Source organism: Xenopus tropicalis, chromosome 6 (genome assembly GCF_000004195.4).
Source record: "Xenopus tropicalis strain Nigerian chromosome 6, UCB_Xtro_10.0, whole genome shotgun sequence".
Classification (NCBI taxonomy): Eukaryota; Metazoa; Chordata; class Amphibia; order Anura; family Pipidae; genus Xenopus; species Xenopus tropicalis.
In genome coordinates this window covers 19,424,783-19,449,927 of record NC_030682.2, presented here as the reverse complement: position 1 = coordinate 19,449,927, position 25,145 = coordinate 19,424,783, and the positions used below count along the sequence as shown (strand labels likewise).

The 25,145-nt window shown below is 44.1% G+C and overlaps 1 protein-coding gene across 2 annotated transcripts in view; it reads left to right on the top strand.

The window, feature by feature from the left end:
- adarb2 (adenosine deaminase, RNA-specific, B2 (inactive)) overlaps positions 1–17,687 on the top strand; it is a 401,728-nt gene extending 384,041 nt beyond the window's left edge. The window contains exons 8-10 of one of the 2 annotated variants that reach the window (XM_031903941.1): positions 286–467; positions 8,582–8,760; positions 14,684–17,687. In XM_031903941.1, coding sequence (XP_031759801.1) covers positions 286–467; positions 8,582–8,760; positions 14,684–14,860 — 538 coding nt within the window. In that variant the 3' untranslated portion in view covers positions 14,861–17,687. The remainder of the gene's footprint in view (positions 1–285; positions 468–8,581; positions 8,761–14,683) is intronic. The other variant, XM_031903942.1, reaches the window with a different exon arrangement.
- Positions 17,688–25,145: the final 7,458 nt, after the last annotated feature.

The window sequence follows — 25,145 nt, the reverse complement described above, 5'->3', positions numbered from 1 at the left end:
CTCTTGTATCGGTTACTGATTGCTTTATATGTTACTCTGTATGTCCAATGTATGGAACCCACTTATTGTACAGCGCTGCGGAATATGTTGGCGCTTTGTAAGTAAATGTTGATAATAATAATAATAATAATAATAATAAATCTTGTGTCTTTGAAGCTCCTTCAGTTCCTGGGACCTGGGTGGGATCAATACGCACAAATGCCACCACCCACACCCCAGTAACTGGCCAGCACTTAACACTTACTATCTCTAAAACAACTCATTTCTTCTTCTCATGTTGTCCAGGTGGAACATTCTTGGATTACAAGGAGCACTCCTCAGCCACTTTATAGACCCTATCTACCTACAGAGCATCATTGTTGGAAGCTTGCACCACACCGGTCACCTTTCAAGAGTAATGAGCCACAGAATAGAAGACCTTGGTAATTTACCAGCGCCGTACTGGCACCATCATCCACTGCTCAGCGGTAGGTGGATTTTTTTTATACAAATAATAGGCATACTGGTTTTTACCTTACTTTTTACTGGAAACCAACAGTTGGGGAACAATTATAGTCTTCATATAAATGATTTCCCCCATCTGTAATAAAGGGCACTAAGCTTGCCCAGGAGCAGTAACCCATAGCAACCAATAAGATGTTGACCAGTAAATGCTACCTGCTGACTGGTTGCTATGGGTTACTGCTCCTGGGCAAACTTAGTGCCTTTTATTCCATAACCCCCTTAGCCTCAAAACTGGTTACTTTTTTTTTTTGTAAGTTTTCTAGTTTCTTTTGTGTTTAATTATTCTCAAAACATTTCGGAGTTTTGAAAACCTGCCCTCTAGTTTCCAGGTAATCTGTGCACGACACACTATGGAAAGTAGAGGGGCTCCTCCAAGTCCCAGAATCCCACACTTCCCATTGGAACAAGAAAAGGGAGGGGTTGCGTTACACAGTGAGCCTAAGGGGGATTGGGATATGGTTCTTATGAATAACATGGGTTATTTTTAATATATATTGCCTTAGGCACAGAGGCAGTGCAGACAATTACTTTCACTTTCCATTCAGCACTCACTTTACTAAGTTTGCTTTGCTAATAGTGCCCACAAAATGGCTCCCTCCTGCTGGCTGTGATTGTGTATTTCCCAGACTGAAGGAAACAAGATTGATATTATTTATATAGTGTCAGTGAAGTTTATTTTGCTTGGCAAACACAAAAGAAAAGAACTCGGAATTCATTCCTAGAGTGACAGGTCCCCTTTAAGCATTTAATGAGCAGACTATTTGGGCCAATTGGTTCTGTTAGAAAGACCTATACGCATTGCTATAAGCATGTGGGAAGGCAGGCAATGTTACATGGCTACTATTGCCCCTTTATTTAGAGGAAAGAATCTGCATATTAATAAAAACTGAAAAGAATCCCTAGTTTCTCTTGTTTCCCTTTCATATTCCGGTAACTCGTGTAACTTTATATCTGCGGGGAGCGTACATCAGCGCACTGAGCGAGAATTCTGTGTGACAGGGACGAGGCGCCCCCTCCGCTTGTTTTTGTTTTGTGTTTTTCTGTATCGTGTGCATGCAAAGCGCTTGGTAATTCCATTTGTGCCCCCCTCCATCTGTGTTTAATCTGTGTCCCGTAGCTACGGAATCTCTCTCTCTCCCTTTCTCTCTCTGTCTCTTTCTTTCTCTGTCTCTCTCTCTGTCTCTTTCTGTGTCTCTCTCTCTCTGTCTCTCTCTCATCAAATCAAATGAGCTTTATTGGCAGGACCAAATACATTTAGCATTGCCAAAGCAGGTAGAGGGTGTAATGGGTGGGGTGAGGGGGTCATTATATGGGAATGGGGGGGGGGTTAAGGGGTGGGGATATGGGATCAGTATATGGGGACAGGGGAAAGTCCTGTCTCTCTCAGTTTATGACAGTCAGTTATGTACTTTCTCTCTCTCTCTACCTTTCTCTCTCTGTCTCTTTCTCTCTCTCTGTCTCTCTCTCTGTCTCTTTCTCTCTCTCTGTCTCTTCCTCTCTCTCTGTCTCTCTATCTCTCTCTCTCCCTTTCTCTCTGTCTCTCTCTCTCTCTGTCTCTTTCTCTCTCACTGTCTCTCTGTCTCTGTCTCTCTGTCTCTTTCTCTCTCTCTGTCTCTTTCTCTCTCTCTGTCTCTCTCTCTCTCTCTCTCTCTCTGGGACAATGCTGGTATTGCCTGTCACACTGCACAGCCCAGTCCAGTAAGCGTTTCGCTCAGCTGCGGGTACCAAATCGCAGACAAAGCCCTTTTCTGCTGTTCTGTGCGCCTGCTGGAATTTTTGTGGGTCATTTAACACAGATATTTGGGTCACGGGCTGCAAAACCTCTCCCTGGGTGTCTGATTTCTCTGGGAAGGAAAAAAGGAAGGAATAGTTAACCCCTGGATTGACTAGGAATAAATACATTGGATCAAATACACAGTGCCAGGGTATGAAGTGAAATGTAGTACAGGTATGGGATTCCTTATCCGGAAACCCATTAGGCAGAAAGTTCTGAATTACAGAAAGACCATCTCCCATAGACTCCATTATAAACAAATAATTCTAATTATTAAAAATGATTTCCTTTTTCTCTGTAATAATAAAACAGTACCTGTACTTGATCCCAACTAAGATATAATTACCCCTTATTGGGGGCAGAACAGCCCTATTGGGTTTATTTAATGGTTAAATGATTCCCTTTTCTCTGTAATAATAAAACAGTACCTGTACTTGATCCCAACTAAGATATAATTACCCCTTATTGGGGGGCAGAACAGCCCTATTGGGTTTATTTAATGTTTACATTATTTATTAGCAGACTTAAGGTATGGAGATCCAAGTTATGGAAAGATCCCTTATTTGGAAAGACCCAGGTCCCAAGCATTCTGGATAATAGGTCCAATACCTGATCTCTGAACCCAGAAATATTAGGGACGGAGTAAACAAAAGCATTGTAAATGTTTCTTTCCCATGTAGGTGTGCAAATGTTTGTGCAGGACATTATTCATGATATTGCATTTATCTGGCCATGGGTTCTGGGGGTATTTTACATGGAATGGGCTCCTGTCAGTGACATCTGGATCTTTTGCGGCAAATGCCATTTTCCAAGGATTTTTAGCAGAATGCTTTCTATTTAAGCACTGACCCCACACTCCCCCTAGTGGCACAGCAGAGAATCTATTAATACACATTAAGATGCATTCCAACATGTGACAGCACACCCTTGCAAACCCGCACACATATTTAAATGCACATTTAGGGATCTGGCACACGAGGAGACTAGTCACCCGCGACAAATCTCCCTGTTCGCGGGCGACTAATCTCCCCGAAATGCCATCCCACCGGCGAGAATGTAAATCGCGGCGCCACGATTTCCCCGAAATCGCAGAAGTTTCTGTAGGGACCCCAAAGAATTGGGCCCCTTCAGGATTAGTTTCCCTTTAGACAGGCACCATGAGGGTGGCCTTATGAGATTTGGACACCTAAAGGTGGTCCTGAGTGTTTATGTGTGAAAAGGGAGTTTCCCTGTTATGCAGCAGCAACCACTAGGTGGCAGTGTGCTGCAATATAAAAACGGCACCCATTTTGTGATGGTCTTTCTGCCTGGGACCCCTCTCAATTACAGGCTAGTGTTCTAGTACAGGAGGTAGTGTAATAGGTCACTCTAGGAGTGACAGGCAGGCTAGAGAGAACGGGCAGCGATAGCCCCAACAGGAGAGAGAGGGGTTAAGACCCCCCAGCACTCATGCCTGGAGTTAAGGGCCTGTAGTGTGTAGTAAGAGGAGCCAAGTCAGCACCTGGGAGTGTTCCCAGTTAAGGGGCCCTACGCGTGGACCGGGGTGAATTCCTAGGTGGAAGCATCCGGCGGGAGTACCGGGGGTAGCCCAAAGAGAGAGTGTGTGACTTGAGCCGTCTGTGTGACATCCTCTGAAGTGTTCTGCCTGCATCAATAAACAAGTTCATCTGGTTCACCATTTTAACCGGTGTCTTGGCTGTTCATATACTGAGGATCCTCAACTGCCTGGTAAGCAGCTACCCCAAGGGAGGGGCAAGTTACCGGGAGTTGCTGGGAGTCTGGGTCCAAGGAGGACCCCATTGATTTTACCCAGGGAGGAGACATATAATTCTACATATACCTAGCCTGGGTGGAGGCACGCCATTCATTTATATCATACCTGTCCCCCATAATAAGCGGGGGCTCAGGGCTCCTGTAGCGCCACACGCAGGTGATTGCGTGTTTAAAGTACAACAGTAGCCAAAATAGGGTTACATTTCCTCTCAAGGAGGAGCCCTTGGGAGCCCTTGGTTTTTTCAACTCCAATCAAATTTTTAGCACAAAAAGTCACAAAGAAAAAATGCTACAGATTTTCCAAGATTTACTATACGTCTAAACAGTTAAAAGACCAAATTTGACAATTCTCCCGGTTAAACTTGCCGAGTTCATGTGGAAGCCAATGGCAAAGGTCCCTTTCCTTGAAGTTTTTCCTTTTGTTTCGAAACTTTAGAGATTTCGCTGGGTTTTGTCCAAAAACTCAACTTTTTTGTTAATTGTAGGGGATGCACCGAACCGAATCCTAATTAGCGCAAAGTAGCATATACAAATTAGAATTTGGAAAGGGTTAAATGTGCAGTGAAAATTTTTTTTCTCTGCACGCACGCAGTTTTTTAACCCCTTCCGATCCTTATCAGCATATGCTAATTAGGATTCAGATTCAGTTCGGGATTCGGCCGAATCCTGCTGGGTGGGTTTGGGGGTTCGGCCGAACCCAAAAAAGTGTGTTCGGTGCATCCCTAGTTAATTGTCACAGCAACAATTCAATAAAGTTGGGATTTTTGCAGCGACAATTCAAAAAAGTCACGTTTTTTACAGCTTTTTATTGCAACTTTTTTAGTAAATATTAGACATTAGAGATGTAGCGAACTGTTCGCCGGTGAACTAATTCGCGCGAACATTGGGTGTTCGCGAACGTGCAAGTTCGCGAACTTTCCGCGTATGTTTGCTATTTGGGTTCGCCGCATTTTTTTTTCTCTGCGTTTTTTCTCAGCCTAAAAAACGCAGCACAACCACACATGGCGTTTTTCAGCCAAGTACTGGTGTAAGCAAATCCCGTTTCCATGGTGCCAATAGCGCGAAATAGCAAAAAACACCGCGTATTTCCGCTAGGTCTGCCCGTTTTTACACAAGTTTTTTTTAGAGAAATTTTTGCCCTTGATCCCCCTCCTGCATGCCCCTGTCCAGGTCGTGGCACGCTTTAAATAAATTTAAAATCAGTTTTCTGGCCAGAAATGGCTTTTCTAGGTTTTAAAGTTCGCCTTCCCATTGAAGTCTATGGGGTTCGCAAAGTTCGCGAATATTTGCGCTTTTTGGTGTAAGTTCGCGAACGTGTTCGCAAACTTTTTTTTTTAGGTTCGCTACATCCCTATTAGACATTCGGGAGTTTAGTTGAATTTGAAAATAAAATAAATGAGAAATGATGGAGTTTTAGTAAATGTGCCCTTTAATATCAGGGCTGCTAATGTGACGGAATTCATAGAGACTATTACCAAGAGTTTTCTTTGTTGCGGATAAATCCTGCACTAAATGTAAAAGGAAAATGTCTGAGGGAAATAAATGGAAACTAGACCTTATCGCTTATAATGTATTTGGCTTCAAACACTGCTCTTTAGCGCTATCGCGGCCAAACCGGTTCCACGACGGACTCGGAATATCACCTGAATGTTGACGGGGGAAAAAAAAACGGCGGCAGTGTGGCCAAGGGATTTATCTATGAAAATATTTTCATCTTAAAAATGTCAGAGCAAAACTAGATTAATTTTGCAGAACAGGAGAAAAGCTTTGATAAATCCCCTGCAAGATGTTTGCTGCATATATTACCCCGAGTCACAAAGAAGCGCTGACAGCCGCGCTCTGCCTCTCACGCCGGCTGAAATATTGCCCGGAATTTATCTACACGATGTGACGAGCAGATAGGAAAGTTCAGGGCTTTACATGGCGCCTCTAAGCTGCTGTAAGAACTGCGTCGCTAATATCGCCATCCTTGGCAACCGCCGCCAATAAGCTCTGATTCATTTAAATGGATTTGGCTTTTCTTGTCTTTTATTTTTTCACCTTTTTTTATAGTGACTCGCGCTTGCCCTTTGCGAAAAGGTTTGGGGAGAATAGTTATTCATGCAAAGCCGCGTAAGGGAACGTTTCTTGTCTTTATTTATATAAGTTTTTATACTGACGCGCAGTTACCCTTTGCTAACTATATAAAGTCATGTAAAGAAATAGGAGTTGGCAATATTTATGGCTATAGAACGTTGATTTGACATCTCAGGGCTCACACAGCGCACACGAATCAACGCACAGCGCAAATAATGAAACAAATGGGGCCCAGTGTCTAGATCAGGGCCGGAACTAGGGGTGCAACCAGTGTTGGACTGGGGACCCAGGGGCCCACCAGAAAACCTTGTACCCTAGGAGGCCTTAGACCCTAGGCCCACTTTCCAAACTATCTAACCCAACCTCTTCATTCTCCTAGTCTCTTTTATTTACATGCTAGCAACTGTTCTGGTAGGCCTGGTAGGCCAGTCCGACACTGGGTGCAACAGTGGGTGGGGGCTAGGCCCAACTTTCACTTACCCCTATTTCCGTGCCCTCTACCCCCACTGCACACCTCCCTCCCCGAGGGATCGCTTGCACATGTGCGTACACCAACAGGAGGGGGCAGGTATAGGTAAGCACAAAGCCAGCTGGGCACCCTAGGCAACCCAGCCGGCTTTGTGCTTAACTATACCCACAAATAATGATGAGCGAATTTATTTGCCAGGCATGGATTTGCAGCAAAATTCCGCATTTCTCCATTGGCGAATTGCTTTGTGACACTTTCGCGAAATTTCACTGCAAAACATTTGCAGTCGACTCCAGTGATGAGCGAATTTTTTCACCAGGCATGGATTTGCAGCAAATTTCCGCATTTCACCATTGGAAAATTGTTTCGATAAACTTCCGTGAAAATTCGGCGTGGAAAAATTAATTGCGCGTCAAAAAAATCTCATGTTAAATTGGACATGGCCGCGTCAAAAAAGACGTACGCGGCAAAAAGAACGGATGGCAAAAAAAGACGCGCGACAAATGCGCAAATTTTTTGCCGTTTCTTGAATTTTCTTGCCGTTTTACAAATTTTATGGCGAAGTGAAACGGGACAGATTCGCTTATCCCTACCCACACACAATACAGGGCTCTAGAAAATATATTGCAAACAAAAATCACATGTAAATAAATATATTTGTTTAGTAGTTTGCGCCACTGGGTAATAGAAAAAAAATAGAAAATGGGCATTTTATATACGGATCTATCAGTCCACTCGAATGACGCCAAGAGACGGTAAGATTAAGAATTCTCCCATCTCCTTACATGCGTCTAATGATTTTCTGTTTTGCAGTAAAGCAACCCCAATAGCAGCGCCATGGCAACCCCATAACCCCCCCCCCCCCGTACTTCTGGCACTACGTCTGTCTGTAATATGTAGCACATGTTCCGCCATAATTAAACAGAATCTGTTTCCTTTATTACTCATTTCTGACAAAACCCCAGCAAGGCAGGCGCGGGGACTGTCGGACATTGCTGTTCATTAAGTAATGATGTGATCAGAAATGTCACACAGCCGCCGCGCGCAAACATCTCCCAGTCACAATTTCCCGCGCCGCTCAGATCATATCTGTTTCACGACATCGTTTCTGACAGCAATTATTTAACTTTTGACAGATAAGTTCACATCTTCAGTTGAATTGTCTGGGCACAAAACAGAGTGTTTAGCATTGTAATTGCTGCAGCGATGGCGCCTCATCCTGCGCCCAACAAAATACGAGAGAATCGGGTACAGTTGGGCCAAACCTACTGCTAGTGGGGTTCCCATTATTACACAGAGTGCGGTAATCTTATTCGTATATGAGACCTTTGCAGACTGAGCCTCATTAAAATGATGATGCCAATCCCTGTGTAGAACATTTTATTGTGCTGGGAGGGGGTGATAGAAATTCTATGAAGAGCTGCAACTGGCCCCAGGGCCCTCCGGCTCTTGTGCATTGGGTAGTGGACATATTATTATCCTTCCCTTCCTTTCTCCTCTTGGTTCCCGTACAGATATACTGTAATATCCAACTAGGATTTTCAGTAGGGCTCATTTATGTACATTTGCCCATGGCAACTAATCAGCAGTTAGATTGGATCATGAACCCATGTACATGAAATAGATATTAAAGGTCAAATGGTTGGGTCAGCAGGAGCTCCCACTTAAGGTGGCCATACACATTAGGGTCCCCAAGCGAGCGGATATTCTCCCTATATCCCCACCTACGGGTGGGCAATATTGGGCGAATTTAAGCTAATTCAGTCTTAAACAATGGTAATGGGTGCAGTGGGTTCGGGGACCGCATCAACGAGCCGATGCTGTCCCCGATCCGACTAAATCTTTTAATCTGCCCGACAACATTAAGGTTTCCATAGCGGGAGAACAATAGTATCGTATAGACCTCTTGTAGGCTTCTTTAGCACATTGCAATGGCTTCTTCTGTGATATAACCTACATTTGCTTGTGATTGTCCTTTCCGGCAGGGGTAAGCAATGCTGAAGCTCGCCAGCCTGGGAAATCTCCAAACTTCAGTCTGAACTGGATCGTGGGCAGCACCGAACTGGAAGTCATCAATGCGACAACTGGGAAAAGGAGCTGCGGCAGCTCATCGAGGCTCTGCAAACGCGCGTTGTACACCCGATGGGCAAGGCTTTATGGGAAGGTATGGTCATGTGACACAGTAATGGGGCTTGTCATTCATTCATTCCCACAAAGAACTCATATCAGCTGAACTGCGAAGGCAATAAAGCATATATATACCGTATATATACCGTATTTTCCGGCGTATAAGACAACTTTTTAACCCCGAAAAATCTGTGCCAAAGTTGGGGGTCATCTTATAGGCCAGGTACTTGCTTGCAGGGCCCAGACGATCAAGGGGGTCCCGGCCGTGATACAATTTTTAAGCACAGGCCCCCTTTAAAGCGTTACAGGCTCATTGGTGGTCAACCTAATAAAAGAGCAGCTGCAGCGGCGAGACGGGGACGCAGGCGGACGAACCAGCTGGACATTGGAGGACGCTGGGGGGAGCTGAAGTATGTGGAGGAGGATGTTGGGGGGAGCTGGATGATGTTGGGGAGGACACTAGGGGAGCTGGATGATGTTGGGGAGGACGCTAGGGGAGCTGGATGATGTTGGGGAGGATGCTAGGGGAGCTTGATGATGTTGGGGAGGACGCTAGGGGAGCTGGATGATTTTGGGGAGGACGCTAGGGGAGCTGGATGATTTTGTGGAGGATGCAAGGGGAGCTGGATGATGTTGGGGAGGACGCTAGGAGAGCTGGATGATTTTGGGGAGGATACTAGGGGAGCTGGATGATTTTGGGGAGGACGCTAGGGGAGCTGGATGATGCTGGGGAGGACGCTAGGGGAGCTGGATGATTTTGGGGAGGATGCTAGGGGAGCTGGATGATGTTGGGGAGGACGCTAGGGGAGCTGGATGATGTTGGGGGAGGATGAGCTTTAGGACACTGTGGGGGGGAGCTTGAGGATATTTTAACTGGAAAAGTTGGGGGTCATCTTATACGCCCAGTCGTCTTGTACTATAAGCATATCAGTCACCATGGAGATCTCTGATGAGATAAAGAGTCGAAGGGCTTTCATAGGCACCATGGAACCCTGCGGTTCTCAACCTGTGGGTCGGGACCCCTTTGGGGGTCGAACCCTTTCACAGGGGTCATCTAAGACTTAGGAATAATTTTATGGTTGGGGGTCACCACAACATGAGGAACTGTGTTAAAGGGTCGCGGCATTAGGAAGGCTGGGAACCACTGATATAGTTGATGGTAGCGGGTACCTGATTCCCTTATTATACGCATTTCCGTGAGTAAAGTGACACAAGTGACATCATTAGGCGCTCCTATACCGTAATAATATCATCATTCAAGGCCAAAGGCCATTTAAACAACATTGAGCTTCTCCCAAGCTCCCCCGGGCGCTCAGCGCAGATAAAAATGTCGCTCGTGACTTAAGCAACAGGGATGTTTTATGCACTTTGCCCGTACGAGAGGCTCTCAGCCCGAGCGTAAGAGGCCTCACTAGTGTTATTTATGTGCGTTTTAAGGGAAGTAATTAGATGCTGCTCAGTGAAAGAGCTCATTGAATTTCTGAATAAAAGCCTTTTCTCCAGGCCGTGGAAGTGGCTGAGTGATTTCCACAGTTACTGACAAAATCATTTATTTTTAAGGCTAAAAGGGGTTTATTGACACTTGTGATTCTACCTTTTGTTATGAGCCGTAATCTATCATTTGTGGTGCCGGACAATTAGATAATTCCCGCGCAGCCCATTGCAGGGAGTGTAGTGGGGGAAGCCAATTCCAGGGATGGTGAACTCAACAAGCCTACAGCTGTTGTACTACAGCTCCCATCAACCCCTGTCAAGACCAGTATTGTCTTTAGAGGTGGGCATCATTCAACGAAGGACCGTTTAGTTAATTATGAACTCCAACCAACACTGACAGCTTTATCTGGGAGTTGTGTCTCAGCAATAAATTAAAAACCACATTCTGTCAACACTCAACCTCCCCACTGTACCTGTAATGCCACATGATCTGGCCCTTCCCAGAGGCTATTTCACACTCTCTCCCTACCTTTAAGCTGCTGCTATGGAGGGAGGAGGTTATACTATGTGCCTCCCCCCCAGTTACAGAACCATTTGCTTTTCTTTCACTTTCTGACCCCTTTTCCCCTCATTGGCCCATGGCTTCTGCTTCCTCCTCTCACCTTCTCTTCTTTATTCTCTCCCCTTTACACTCTTCTTCTGTCTTCCTGTTGTCTTCTGCTCTCCTCTTTCTGTCTGGCCATTTCTCCTTCCATCCTTTTTTTTCTTTTCAGTTCTCACCTTCTCTATCCACTTGTCTCCTTCTGCAGTTTCCTCTTGTTTCATCTTCAGTGTCTGTTTTACCCTACCCATTATATATATATATATATATATACAGGCTCCCTCTCCTGCTTTATACCCCAAATACATTGGTCTCAATGTGCCCCATCCATACCCAGTGCTTGTCTGCCCCCTGAAGCCACTATTGAGCCACAAGGTGACTGGATGGTGGTAGAACACTTAGTTTTTTGCCATGTACCCAATCGCCATGTGGTTTATGTGATGGAAGACAAGCGATTGACTGTGCTCCACGCAGTTATAGCAGTGATCCCCAACCAGTGGCTCCGGGGCAACATATTGCTCCCCAACCCCTTGGATGTTGCTTCCAGTGGCCTCAAAGTAGGTGCTCATTTTTGAATTCCTGGCTTGGAGACAAGTGTTGATGCATAAAACCCAGTGTAAAGCCAAACAGAGCCTTCTATAGGCTGCCAGTCCACATAGGGGCTACCAAATAGCCAATTACAGTTTTTATTTGCACCCCCTGGAACTTTTTCCATGCTTGTGTTGCTCCCCAACACTTTTTCCATTTCAATGTGGCTCACAAGTATAAAAGGTTGGGAATCCCTTAAGGTCCCCATACACGGGCCGATTCTAGCTGCCGATATTGGTCCCTGAAATCGGCCAGATATCGATTGGGCAGGTTAAAAAAATCTAGTCGGATCGGGGACTGTATCGGCTCGTTGATGCAGTCCACGAACCGACTTTGCCAAACGATTGAATTAGTCTACACGTTCCCCGATATCGCCAACCCGAGCGAATCTTCACGCGTATGGGGACCTTACATTATAGAGTCAAAATCAACTGGCAAGGATGGTTATGTCTAAACATGGGCCCCTTACTGCCTGACCCCCACAGGGTTCACTGATACCCAGGTAGCATGGGCCCAGAGTAGTAATTAAAAAATTATTGTTGTCTGGGTTCCATCAATGGAACCCATCTTTTTTAAGAACCCAACAACAGTACTGCCTGTACCACCACAATGGCAGCCTTGTTTCATCTTAGCTACAAGTAAGTCTAGAGAAACACTTGGATTATAGCAGTTCATTTATATACACAGCAGGGGAGGCAGAACAATCTTGCACAATAAGGATTCTATGGGGCACTATGCAGGATGCCAGGGCCATGGTTCCAAACCACTTCTGGGAGGGCTATTGGCTACCTGGAACCCAGTGCGCTAGATCCCGAGGGCATCATTATCACTGGGGTCAGTGGTGACTTTGGGAAACTGGCACTGGAAGAATGAAATTAGTACTTACATCAAAAGAATCAATTAGAAGAGATTTACATTGTACAGGTATAGGACCTATTATCCAGAATGCTCGGAGCAAGGATATTCTGAATAAGGGGTCTTTACGTAATTTGGATCTCCATACCTTAAGTCTACTAAAAAATCAATAAACCATTAATTAAGCCCAAAAGGATTGTTTTGCCTCCAATAAGGGGTAATTATATCTTAGTTGGGATCAAGTACAGGCACTGTTTTATTATTACAGAGAAAAGGGAATCATTTAACCATTAAATAAACCCAATAGGGCTGTTCTGCCCCCAATAAGGGGTAATTATATCTTAGTTGGGATCAAGTACAGGTACTGTTTTATTATTACAGAGAAAAGGGAATCATTTAACCATTAAATAAACCCAATAGGGCTGTTCTGCCCCCAATAAGGGGTAATTATATCTTAGTTGGGATCAAGTACAGGTACTGTTTTATTATTACAGAGAAAAGGGAATCATTTAACCATTAAATAAACCCAATAGGGCTGTTCTGCCCCCAATAAGGGGTAATTATATCTTAGTTGGGATCAAGTACAGGTACTGTTTTATTATTACAGAGAAAAGGGAATCATTTAACCATTAAATAAACCCAATAGGATTGTTCTGCCCCCAATAAGGGGTAATTATATCTTAGTTGGGATCAAGTACAGGCACTGTTTTATTATTACAGAGAAAAGGGAATCATTTAACCATTAAATAAACCCAATAGGACTGTTCTGCCCCCAATAAGGGGTAATTATATCTTAGTTGGGATCAAGTACAGGTACTGTTTTATTATTACAGAGAAAAAGGAAACCAGCTTTAAAATTCTGAATTATTTGATTAAAATGGAGTCTATGGGAGACAGGCTTTCCGTAATTCGGAGCTTTCTGGATAATGGGTTTCCGGATAAGGGATCCCGTACTTGTACTGTACTATGTTCTGTTTATGCTGAATATTATGAGTGTGTATTTATGGTGAAGTGATGGATGGAAAGTTCAATGTGCTTTTCTGTTTAGCGACGTAGCTCACTACCCTACAGGTATATAGGTTTCCCATGGAACAGTTGCCAGTGTGCCTGGCCCCACAGAGGGCTATTAGTCACATTTCCAAAGACCTTTCCACAGCAATAAATCCCTGTAAGAATTTCCCCCCTCCGACAGTAGCCTTAAGCTTCCCTCTGAAATCTGCTGACATTATTTAATTGGAGACATTACTCATTACTAACAGATGCTTTCTGGGTACACGACCATGATGGCTCGGTGCATTTCAAGAATAAAATAAAAGAAAATGCTAAACTGTTTTTTACATTTCTATAAAGGACCATGAACGTTTCAGGAGTAAAGCTGGCTGTACATGTTAAGATTTTTCTCTCCCTAACGACCAATTTCAGTGCAATCCAACAAAACTGCCAAACCCAGAAGGTTAGTGGGCAGGTTTGAAAATATTTGTTGTTAACAATGAAATTTGCTCATCATCCAATTGTTTGTGGGCCCAAGCACGTAGGTTTCCCAGCTTCAACTAGACCAGGGGTGGGCAAACTTTTTGGCTCAGGGGCCACATTGACTTACAGTCGGGCCGGGCCAGCGTTACGCCCAGGGCTGCCATCAGAAATCACGGGGCCTCTCAACTCCCCCCCCAGCTTCCTGCAGCTCCCCACCCCAGCATCCTCCCCAACATCCTCCAGTTCCCCCCCAGCTTCCTGCAGCTTCCCCCCAGCATCCTCCCCAACATCCTCCAGCTCCACTCCCCAGCATCCTCCAGCTCCACTCCCCAGAATCCTCCAGCTCCCCCCAGCTTCCTGCAGCTACCCACCCCAGAATCCTGCAGCTCCACCCCAACATCCTCCAGGTCCACTCCCCAGCTTTCTGCAGCACCCCCCCGCATCCTCCAGCTCCCCCCAGCATCCTCCCCCAACGTCCTTCCCAGCATCCTCCCCCAAACATCCTTCCCCCCCAGCATCCTCCCCCCAGCATCCCCCCCAGCATCCCCCCCCCCCAGCATCCTTCCCAGCATCCTCCATCACCCCCCAGGGACCTGTGGCTCCCTATGGCTCCTTCTGTCCCAGTGGCATCATCTGACTTCTGTACCCCCGGCATCCTTTTATATAGTTGTGCCCTGTGTGCGCTGACATCAAGCGCACACACGGGCGCAACCAATCAAAGCCCATATTTCTTTTAAAGGGCCTGTGTCAGCGGGCCGGATGTGGCCCGCGGACCGTAGTTTGCCCACCCCTGAACTAGACGATATCGCTTGAAATGGTCATTTTTGTTGATGGGCAAATCGTACTTTTAAACAATAAGCTTGGTCCTATCAGAACTAAGAGATCTTTTTAAAATCTTAACGTGTATGGCCAGCTTTAGTGTAAATAGAGATTGCCAAGTTGAACAAAGTCCATAGCGCGCCCTAGTGGCCTGTATTAACTCTACCTGTCTGCTGCTTTTGTATTCCAGCTGAGCACGAGGATTGGGAATCACAAGGAAACCCCGGCAGTGTACTGCGATGCCAAGCTGGCACATCCAACCTACCAATCAGTCAAGCAGCAAATGTTTAAAGCCATTCAGAGATCAGGACTGGGCACGTGGGTGAAAAAGCCCCCGGAACAGGATCAGTTTCTATTAACTCTGTAAATCATGGAAACATCCCCTCCGCCGGATTCTGCTGGACTGGCACAGTTTCTATTCCTTCTGTGCAAATTTTGTTATTGATAAACCTCATTAGATTATTTTTGTAATGCAGTAAAGATATGAGAACAAACAGTGTTCTTGGTTGTTTGCTCCTTGGAGGGTGGCAGGAGGGATAATGCATTGGCATATGGTTGCCTCCAGGCTAGGGCTAGTTAGTAACATACACCAATAGACAATTGCAGTAGCCTCCCTCTAGTATAGATTCATGGTGCGCCAGAGCTGGGGAATTCAATGGAGCAAACAGCCCAGTATGCAGCTAATAGCCCTAAGTAATTATATAGGTTATAAGTGGTCTTTATAAAAAATAGAGAGGGTCTCTTGACTGAATGCTGATTGGATGTTGATGGAGGCTGGACCTTGATAACTGGCTACTTTCATGTATCATTGATTTATTTAGGCCTGTCTCACATGGTGTCTTTTAATGAAGAAGGGTCAATGATCAGTTATACAGATGTTTGGACATCAAGTTGTGCACCAAGGTACAGCATGGTGAGCTAACAATCTCTTGCAATAGAGTGGCACGGGGACATTGCAAATGTCAAGATAATTTTTGCTCCATCAATTCACAAAGTGGTAGGTTAAGGTAATGGAAGGCCTACATCTAAGGTGAATAAATGTTTGAGAGCTTAGGCCCAGATTTTGCACAAGGATCCATGGGCCTCTAATATCACCACTGTAACAATGAATAAAACCACTGCTATGTACCACAACTTGCTTCTCATTGGCATCAATGTGGTTTGCTCTTCAGGCAGAGCTGTCTTTGGGAGGGGTGTAAGTATGGGCAGTTGCCCTGGGCTTCGTACATACCAGAGCAGGAGTTTTAGGTTGGAAAAGTGAAGGATAATAATGGCAGATAGTTTGTTGCAAGATGGTGATGGTGGGGCAATATGGTAAAGGTAGTTCAAGATGGCAACTGAAGGGCAAGATGTCAACACTTTATATCAGTTCTGCCCAATGTGCAGCCCTTTAGGTTTTGTGGTTGAAGTAAAATGACTCCAATGTGGTTGAATGATGTTGCAGTTTAACAGCAAGTGAAGGGCAATGCATTGAGCCATTTTATTTTACATATAATAATGGGGACCCATAAAGTCTGTTTGGCCTACCTAAGCTAAAGGCAGCCCTGCCAATGGGGCATTGCCCTTACTGCACAATATATTGCACCAAAATGTACTTTTATCTTGCTGTTTAATTTTTTTTTTATTTTTTTACTAACCCACTGTATCCTCCATTCTACCTGCAAGAACATGCATGTGGTATGTGCCAGTAGTTAACTCACTGAATAAACTACAAATAGGGTTTTTCGTCCATTTCTACTATAGACTGTGTAAAAATAGACAGTCTCTCTACTTCAGGTACTACTATGTAGTTTTGGTCCAAAGAAAGTTCTGGCATGCAGCAAGTGGAGTAATGCTACAGAACAGTCAAGTCAAACGCAACTCTCCAGCTCTAGACTAAGGGCAGACCCCTGGTGTGGCAGCAGCTGCCTGTCCTGGAAGCCTTAGGGTTTCATTTCATTGACTTTTCTTCTCAAGTCAGTCATGTTCCATTATCCCTATGTTTATTGTACTCCGCAACATGGCTGATGGCATTGGTTCATGACTGGTTTACTTCTGTCTGTCCATGTGTAAAAGAAGAAAACATCACTGCAAGGTATTTGCCTTTCCAAACAGAGACCATATACCTTAGATAACCAACATCTGCATCTAATGTACTTACCTTGTCCGTTACAGTACTTAATGTTCTGTGTGTGTAATACCCTTATTCACTCCCTAGGGGGCATATAGGCATATAGGCATGTGAAGAAATCTGTGTTCAACATCTGAAATGTGGTTCTAAACAGAGGGTGAGTCTGGGTGGATTGGACATGGTATAGCGTGATAGATGCATGGTCTTAAAATCAAGATTTTTAAAACTGGCAGTGTTAGTTAGTATGGATATAGGCAGAGAATAATGAAGGTTTAGTGAGGCCCAGAGACCAACCACCATATATAAGTATACAATCCTATGCTCTCCCATTGAAATCCATCTACTGGTATCTTATGTACCATGCAGGTATCTTATGTACCAAAAAGGGTTTTAAACTCTGATAAAATATAACTTGTGGTGTGTGGTCAAAATGTCTGAAAACATTATCTTTCAAGTCCCACATGGGTTGTCTTCTACAGCTTTCTGTGAGAAGAAATATTAGGAACTGGCATAATCCAGCATGATTGGATCTGCGTTTGGCATCGGGGGTACAATGGTATATACCAGTGATTTTGTAAGGTGGCCACACACATATCGATTTTCGACCATCGTTCACATGAAACATTGTTCCCACCCTCCACTGAAGTTCGGGGCTGAATCGTCAGATATGGAGGTAGAAACAATAGGGATTCTACTTCCTTCTGCCGATTCTGCCCTGAACGTAGATTTTGCTTGGGCGCCTTCAATGGCACTCGATCAAAATCTTTGAACCTACCCGATCGGCGAGTCGACCGATATCCGCAGCCTTTTGCGATATCGGTCACCACGCCGAGCCGCCTTTGTTTCGTACGATATCATCAGTGCATGCTTGGCCAGCTTTAGTAACAAATGGGTGCAAATGGGCAACACCTTCCCACACTGTTACCAACTGGAGCACCAATATTGCAACTTGTCCTACATACGTTGCCTTAGTGGCATATCCCAGTCTGCTTACAAATTTCCCTTTGTATATGGAAGAGTGGAATTAAGATAACAGAGTCATCTTCAAAGCAAACAAAGACATTTCCCCCCCCCCCCCCCCCCCCCCGATGAAAAGCATTTGCAATAACACTATGCACATGTGACAAACCCATCATTTATTAATGAGTTGGGTCATTGGGAAATAGTGGGCTACTCAAGGGGATTCAGATAAGAGCACATTAATCCTTTAATCTCCCCATCCATTCTTGCTGGAGCTGCTTTGGATTTGCTTTGCGCCTCTCTATTTACCTGCAAGACAAATTGGTCGTTTTCCGCTGCCTCGTGTGTAGCGTTCGCTGCTTCCGACTGATTGTATCTGGGTGCATTTTTCTTCCTCTGTTGCTGCGGAACAAAGGGAAAAATCACTGAAAGAAAATACGCTCTCCCCTACGGGCGCTTTGGAACACGTGCGAGGATGACAAACTGACCTGACACCCACCAGTCCATGGAAATGTCCAAAAGAGTAACGTATCTCCTGCTCAATGGCCCTGTATATATATATATATATATATATAATAGGGCAATAAACCTAAATGACTGCCAGGGAAAAAATAACGACAGGACATCTAGGGAAAAGCCATTAGGCGAAATTCCACAATGTTTATCTTTATTTTGAAAATTAGAAGAATTCAACGTCATCAATGTCGTGATGGAAACAATTCCATTTGGTCAGGTCCTAGGCATAGACAATATAAAAATAATAAAATATTTCAGCTTTCGTAGTAAATTTTAACCCTTAACCATGCAATGTATAGTTGAGTCCCTAGCAGGAGGCACTGATCTTGTAGCCACATACAAGGAATACAATACAGGCAGCCAATAAGGGCCAACATGCCACCAGTACTGCTTGAGAGAGGGTAAAACAGCTTTTCAATATGTTTAAACCATGCTCAGACCATGTCAAGTTCTACCTATTCCTCAGCATGATCCAACCTAGACTCCCCAAAAGGTCTTAAATTTATAGCTATCCTACCAAAAGAGGGGTAGCGGCGTACATAGTAATTATTTGGGGAGAATGGATAGAAACATTGACATTGAGTATAAATTGCAAACAGAAGGAATTCCAGCCTCCATGTACCCACCAACACTGTAGAGATATAAGGACTCATCTAAGTACAGGTGTGGTCCAAGCACTTTCCCTGTGTTTGGTGCCGCTCAGTCCTTCCTGCCTTCTGCTGTGCCTATTAATGAAGGGGAACACTGGGGCTACTGCCACCTACTGACCAGGCGGTAGCTCCAGGCCACAACCAGTTAAGTTGCAGCAACAAAAAGAGCATGCCCACATCAATTGCACGTTGAAAACTGGAGATGCCGCCAGACTGCTTCGAAAATATTTGCAGCAATTACGAATACTCTTTGTTGCAAATCGGGGCACAGTTGCAACAAATATTTTCGGCATCATTTCCGGTGTTCAGCAGGCAAATGGAGGGTGCTTCCAAGAATTTTTAGAAGTTTTGGCAAATCACAATTGTGGTAGGCATGGTGCAAATTGCGTCAAAAACTTTGCGCCTTTGCAACCACCATGATGCCAGAATTTTGGGAAAATGCTGCATTGTGGGGAAAAATGGCAATTGTGCTTGATAAAGCACTTCCCACACTCGTAGATGTACATGTGAGAGTTGGCTGTCAAATGGGCCCCTTTTGATTATGTTGGCAGCTTATTGATATGGGAGCAAAGCAACAATTTGGGCAGATATTGGGACTGTGGAAAAATCCCATCAAGCAAGGACCTCTTAAGGGCATGGAAATGGTACGTTTCCAATGCATTTACGTATGGGCACCACTCGGAATGATCATCTCCTAATGGGAATTTCTGAACTTCTCGATCTCTGTCTTATTAAGCTCTGATCAGATGTTGGTTAACTAACTGTCATTCATAATTATAGGATCCTGGTCATTCAATCAGACTGTATATCAAATGTACAGTCAATATGAAATGTCTGCACAACAGCTTAGGGTTACCATTCCCTCCTTTACTGCTATAAGGGCAGAGGGGCATGGCGAGGTAGGCGTGGGTAGGACTGTCTCACCCTATAGAGTTATATATACATTGCCTTATGACTACAGAGACTGAAACACATCTATGTCAACTTTAATATATTTGGAGAGCAGCAGGGTGCCTAGATTAAATAAATATTATGACTATATATGCTGTATGAATTAACGTAAGGACAATCCTAGTATGAAGTCTATGGAACCCACTACATTTCACTAATGACTTTTATTTTGTATGTTACCATTTGTACCATAAAACTAAAACCCATCATGTCAACGGGAGAGAATGATAAACTGTAAGGTGCACTAAATTAGCACGAAAGGATTCTGTTTGTGTGACCCCAACCCCCAGCTAGACGTTCTAGAACAGAAATAGTCTAGACAGAACTACCAAGTGCTGGAATGAATTTGCTGTATTTTAGGTTCACCTTTATTAACGTGGAAATGGCCTACAACAATGCTGATCATACAAAAAGTGTCCAATTTGAAGCATGGTTCTAATGGCAATACTGTACAATCCCATGTACATTTGTAACATTTGTAAAAATTAAAAAAAAAAGCATAATAATAAATTGAGATTTATGGGATGTGAGTTACTGCTAGGTTCAGTAAATCCCGTATCAGAGCTTAATGCTAACTGAATGGTTCCGTTCTGTAAATAAAATAGAGGTTCAAAAATAAAAATAAAATAAAACGATTCAAGGCGTCTGTCTGGTTACTGAGGGGCGATAATGTGACTCTTGCACTGATGGGATAGGAGACAAATGGAAGGAAAACAATCGTTTGGTAGGAAAAAACTTATGTATAAAGTGTAAGGCATTCTTGGCACACTCTGCAGACATTGGGTTACACACACCTCTCTGGGCTGAGCTTATTTCAGAAGGGCTGAATTCTCTTTGCATATGGAAGATACTGGGAACTGGGATTTACAGCTCAGTGGCTCCACCTAGTGGGCATGGAGGAGCACACCTCAGGGAAATTCCACCAGGAAATATCTAGTATAATTATATTGTATAATTATACTAGATATACCATGACCTGGATGAATGAAAATCTTCATAGTCATATTTCCACTAGGAAATAATCACACACAGTTTTGCAGCAAAGATAAACTTTATATAGTAGTTTAGAAAAATGTGATAACTAGAAAATACAAACAATATAAACCCTGCTTTGGGAAACCCGTGTGGATTAGCTCAGTCTCTCCCAGGACACAGCTCCCAAGAGCTCTTTAGTATCCCCAGGTAGCGCTATCTGTCCCAAAGTACCTCTCCCGTTGGATAGGCAGTTGCTCCCAGGTAGCGCTATCTGTCCCAAAGTACCTCTCCCGTTGGATAGGCAGTTGCTCCCAGGTAGCGCTATCTGTCCCAAAGTACCTCTCCCGTTGGATAGGCAGTTGCTCCCAGGTAGCAGGCACTCGAGAACACCTGTCCTCACACAGGGGACACAAAGGCATCCACCAACAACTAAGCAGATTTCTCTTTACAGGCTGGAGCTTGATGCAAAGCAGAGCACACTCAGCTGGTTACTCTCTCCAGGTCTGGCTCTCACAGGCTGGCACTACAGCAGGGGTTCCTTTACAACCTACTGGCCCCACCCGTGGTTTTGGCTCCAAAGCCAGACACTCCCTGGGTTGTCCTTTTCTCCCAGAAGTGCACTGGGGCTCCCAGTTAGTTGGGTTTCTCTCCAGTCTGTAACTAGGCTGGATGATGTCACAGACAGATAAACAGGGGAAGGGTCCTCTGATCCCCTACAAAAGTAAAACCAAAACACAGGGAGTGGGGGGCGCAGGGTGGGGGTAGGGAATGCAGGTGGGGAACTGGGGAGGAGTCCTGTTCACCAGGCCCCTGTGAAGATTTCTCTGCAGTGGACCCAGAGCAGACTGGTTACACCACTGGGATAGAGAAGGAGACCCTAGTTGCTAATGGAAAGTAGCCCTAAGAAGGGCAGAGTTCCGAGTGAGACAGAAGAACCTGGGCTGAATGATGCACGAAGGTTGGACCTTACTGGGATCACCCTGGATGAGAAAACTTCTTACAAACTTAAGGCATAAGAACATTTGCTTGAGGTATAATAACCATAGCATCAGCAGGCTGCATACCTATTTACCAATTGAAAGCAAACATCTGCCTAGCTGATAAGGGTTATTTGATCTAGAGCAAACTTTGTCTGTTCTTGGGTCCCAGTAACCAAAAGCAGCCAATCAGCAGGCAGCATACACATGTGCTCAGGGTCGGACTGGAACACCGGGAAAAAACCTGGTGGGCCCGGGCCCTAGTAGGCCCCGATGGCCCAGACCCAATCCCTGTTGCCGATATCCCTGGCCGCTCTCAGGGGAGATTGTCGAGTGGGTGGTGGGGGCCCCTGCAGGGGGCTGGGGGGGCGTGTCAGGGGGCCCTGCGGGGGATGCAGGTGACACGGACTGTGGGAGCCCCAGTGGGCCCTACACCCCCAAGTGCTCTGGTCTAGTAACTCAACAGTGGCCTGCATACACCTACAAATATGTGGCTGGTTGCTATGGGTTACTAGACCATATCACAATATCATAAGCAACCCCTACAAACCCCAACCCCACGCACACCCCATAGTTTGTAGAAGTTATGACTTGACTGAGTTTATTCCCAAGAAATACAAACCAATAAGCCACTGGTCTGGGGGGAACACAGTTGTCAGACCTGAACTTTCCCAACGCAAGATAAGAGATGTTTACTTCTTAACTAATTAGTTATATTAAACCGCATGTTGTTAACGGGGACACAGTAAAAAAACCAAAGCAACACCCCAGAAAGGGCTGTAATGCCTATTTTGGTTAATGCACAGTGAGGCACCGTTCAATCAAAGTAGATTATTAGGTTAAATTACACTTTATACAACGGTTACCACCATAAATGGAGCTAAAAGACCCACCTGCTGTGTTAAAAGGCCTCTTTCTCGTGGCGAATATTACCACTCGCACAACTTTCTTCATATGAACGCTTGCGTTTGCCTTCTTGCACGTCTGATTAAAGTGGGCTCCTTTCTTCTGCAAAAGATTCTACGCAGCCTCTTATTGTAAGTCACACTATGGGGATATGTATATCTTGCTTTAATCTGAGCACTCTAAAGGGAAACATTAGAAACACTGACAAAAAAGACAAAAAATATATTGGGGGGAATTACAAACCAACAAGCTCTATAGATTCTATTAAAAAAACAACATTTTTGTATTCTGTATTGTATTTTGAGTTCTTTTCTACTGATTTGATCTGAAAATGTTTGACCCTAAAAAAAATTGCCACTGGTAAGACGTACACTACTCACTAAGCAACTTTTCAATTGGTTGTCATTGCTTATTTTTTATCGTTTTTGAATGATGTGCTTTCTTCCACTAACTCCAATTCTCTCCAATTTTGTAATGGGGGTCACTGACCCCGGCAGCCAAAAATCTATTGCTTTCCGAGGCTGCCATTTTATTGTTATTGTTACTTCTTATTGGTTGCTATAGGTCCCCTCCTATAAATATATCAGTCTCTCATTCAAATCGCTGCATGATTGCTAAGGTAATTTGGACCCTAGTAACCAGATAGTTGCTGAAATTCCAAACAAATAATAAAAAATGAAGGCCAATAGCAAACTGTCTCAGTATATTTCTCTCTACAACATACTAAAAGTTAACTCAAAGGTGAACTGCCGAGTATCTGGACCATGGAATATGGTTCTGGATTAGATATATTCCCCCAGGGATTCCTTGTCTTCAAATAGTGTGAGTGTGCCTTGCAAAACTCAATATTTGGTGTTAGCATCCAGTTAATTATATTATAGAGACTGCTTATGGGGATTAGTGTTTGCTGTAACTTGTCTGTCGGCTCTAAGGATGAGCTGTATCACTGTATAAGTGTATTGATTGGAGCCAGGAAGCTGCTTGGTAAGGGGAATGGCTTATTCTAAGCAACTTTTCATTAATCTTTATTATTTATTTTGCCTATTTGCCGTCTCTTTCCAGCTTTCAAATGAGGGTCACTGACCCCGGCAGCCAAAAACTATTGCTCTGTGAGGCTGCAGTTTTATTGTTATTGTTACTTTTTTAATTGTTTTTTTCTATTCAAGTCCTCTCCTATTCATATATCAGCCTTTCATTCAAACCACTTCCTGGTTGCTAGGGTAATGTGGACCCTAGCAACCAAAAAGCTACAGAAACTCCAAACTGGAGAGCTGCTGAACGAAAAGTAAAATAACTAAAAATAAAACACAAAATGAAGACCGATTGCAAATTGTCTCAGTATATTACTCTCTGCATCATACTTAAAGTTAACTCAAATTAACCCTGTGTCCCTGTTACATTGATGTACTTGAGGTTGATTTAATAAAAACACCAGCGGGTCAAGGCAATTGTGTGTCTCCATAATAGAACTCCATTTATATCTGATTTTTTTGTGGTACATTGGCACAATAAATGGTTACCCCATTTATTGTGCCAATGTACCACAAAAAAATCAGATATAAAATCCCCAGCTGACATTTTGCTCGAGTGCAGTCTCTATTTCTGCTTTGTTCTGTCCATTTATATCTCGGCATTCTTTGCTCTAAATGAGTTAACAGACTGTGCAAAATCAAGTTGGCATCTCCTTTGGTGAACTTGGACTATTCATCCTATACAGGAGTAGAGATGTAGCGAACTGTTCGCCGGGTGTTCGCAAACGCGGAAATTTGCGAACTTTTGGCGATGTTCGCCATTTTGAGTTCGACGCGTTTTTTTTTGCGCCTCGGTTTTTTCCGCCGCGTTTTTTAGCTTCGGTTTTTCGCCTTTGCGTATACATAGGAATAGCTTGCGGTTTTTTTTTTGGCGTTTTTTTTTGGCGGGTTTTTTTTTTTGTTTTTGTTTTTTGGGCGTTTTTTTTACATAGTATTTTTCAGAGAAATTTTTGCTTGATCCCCCTCCTGCATGCCACTGTCCAGGTCGTGGCACCCTTTAAACAACTTTAAAATCAGTTTTCTGGCCAGAAATGGCTTTTCTAGGTTTTAAAGTTCGCCTTCCCATTGAAGTCTATGGGGTTCGCAAATATTCGCGAGTTTTGCCGAAAGTCCGCGAACGGGTCCGCGAACATTTTTGGCGATGTTCGCTACATCCCTATACAGGAGGGCAAAATTAAATACACAGCCTTAAGGCTGCCATACAGGGGCCGATTCTAGCTGCCGATATCGGTTTCTTAGAGACCGATATCCTTAGTGCCATTCCTACACGAGAGAGCTGCTGTACAACCCCCAGTGTAGAAGTATAAACCTGACGATCTCTTTAAAACTGCTGAGAAACAATAAAATTGACATCCACTGCAAAATTGCTCCAAAGCACTGGGTTTATGTAGCCTTTAACTCCAGCCCCTCAGTGGCACCATAGTTACATAGTTACATAGGGTTGAAAAAAGACCAGAGTGCATCAAATTCAACCCTTCCAAGTAAACCCAGCACACACAACCCATACTTACCAATCTATACACTCACATACATAAACTATAAATACAAACACTAATACTAACTGTAGATATTAGTA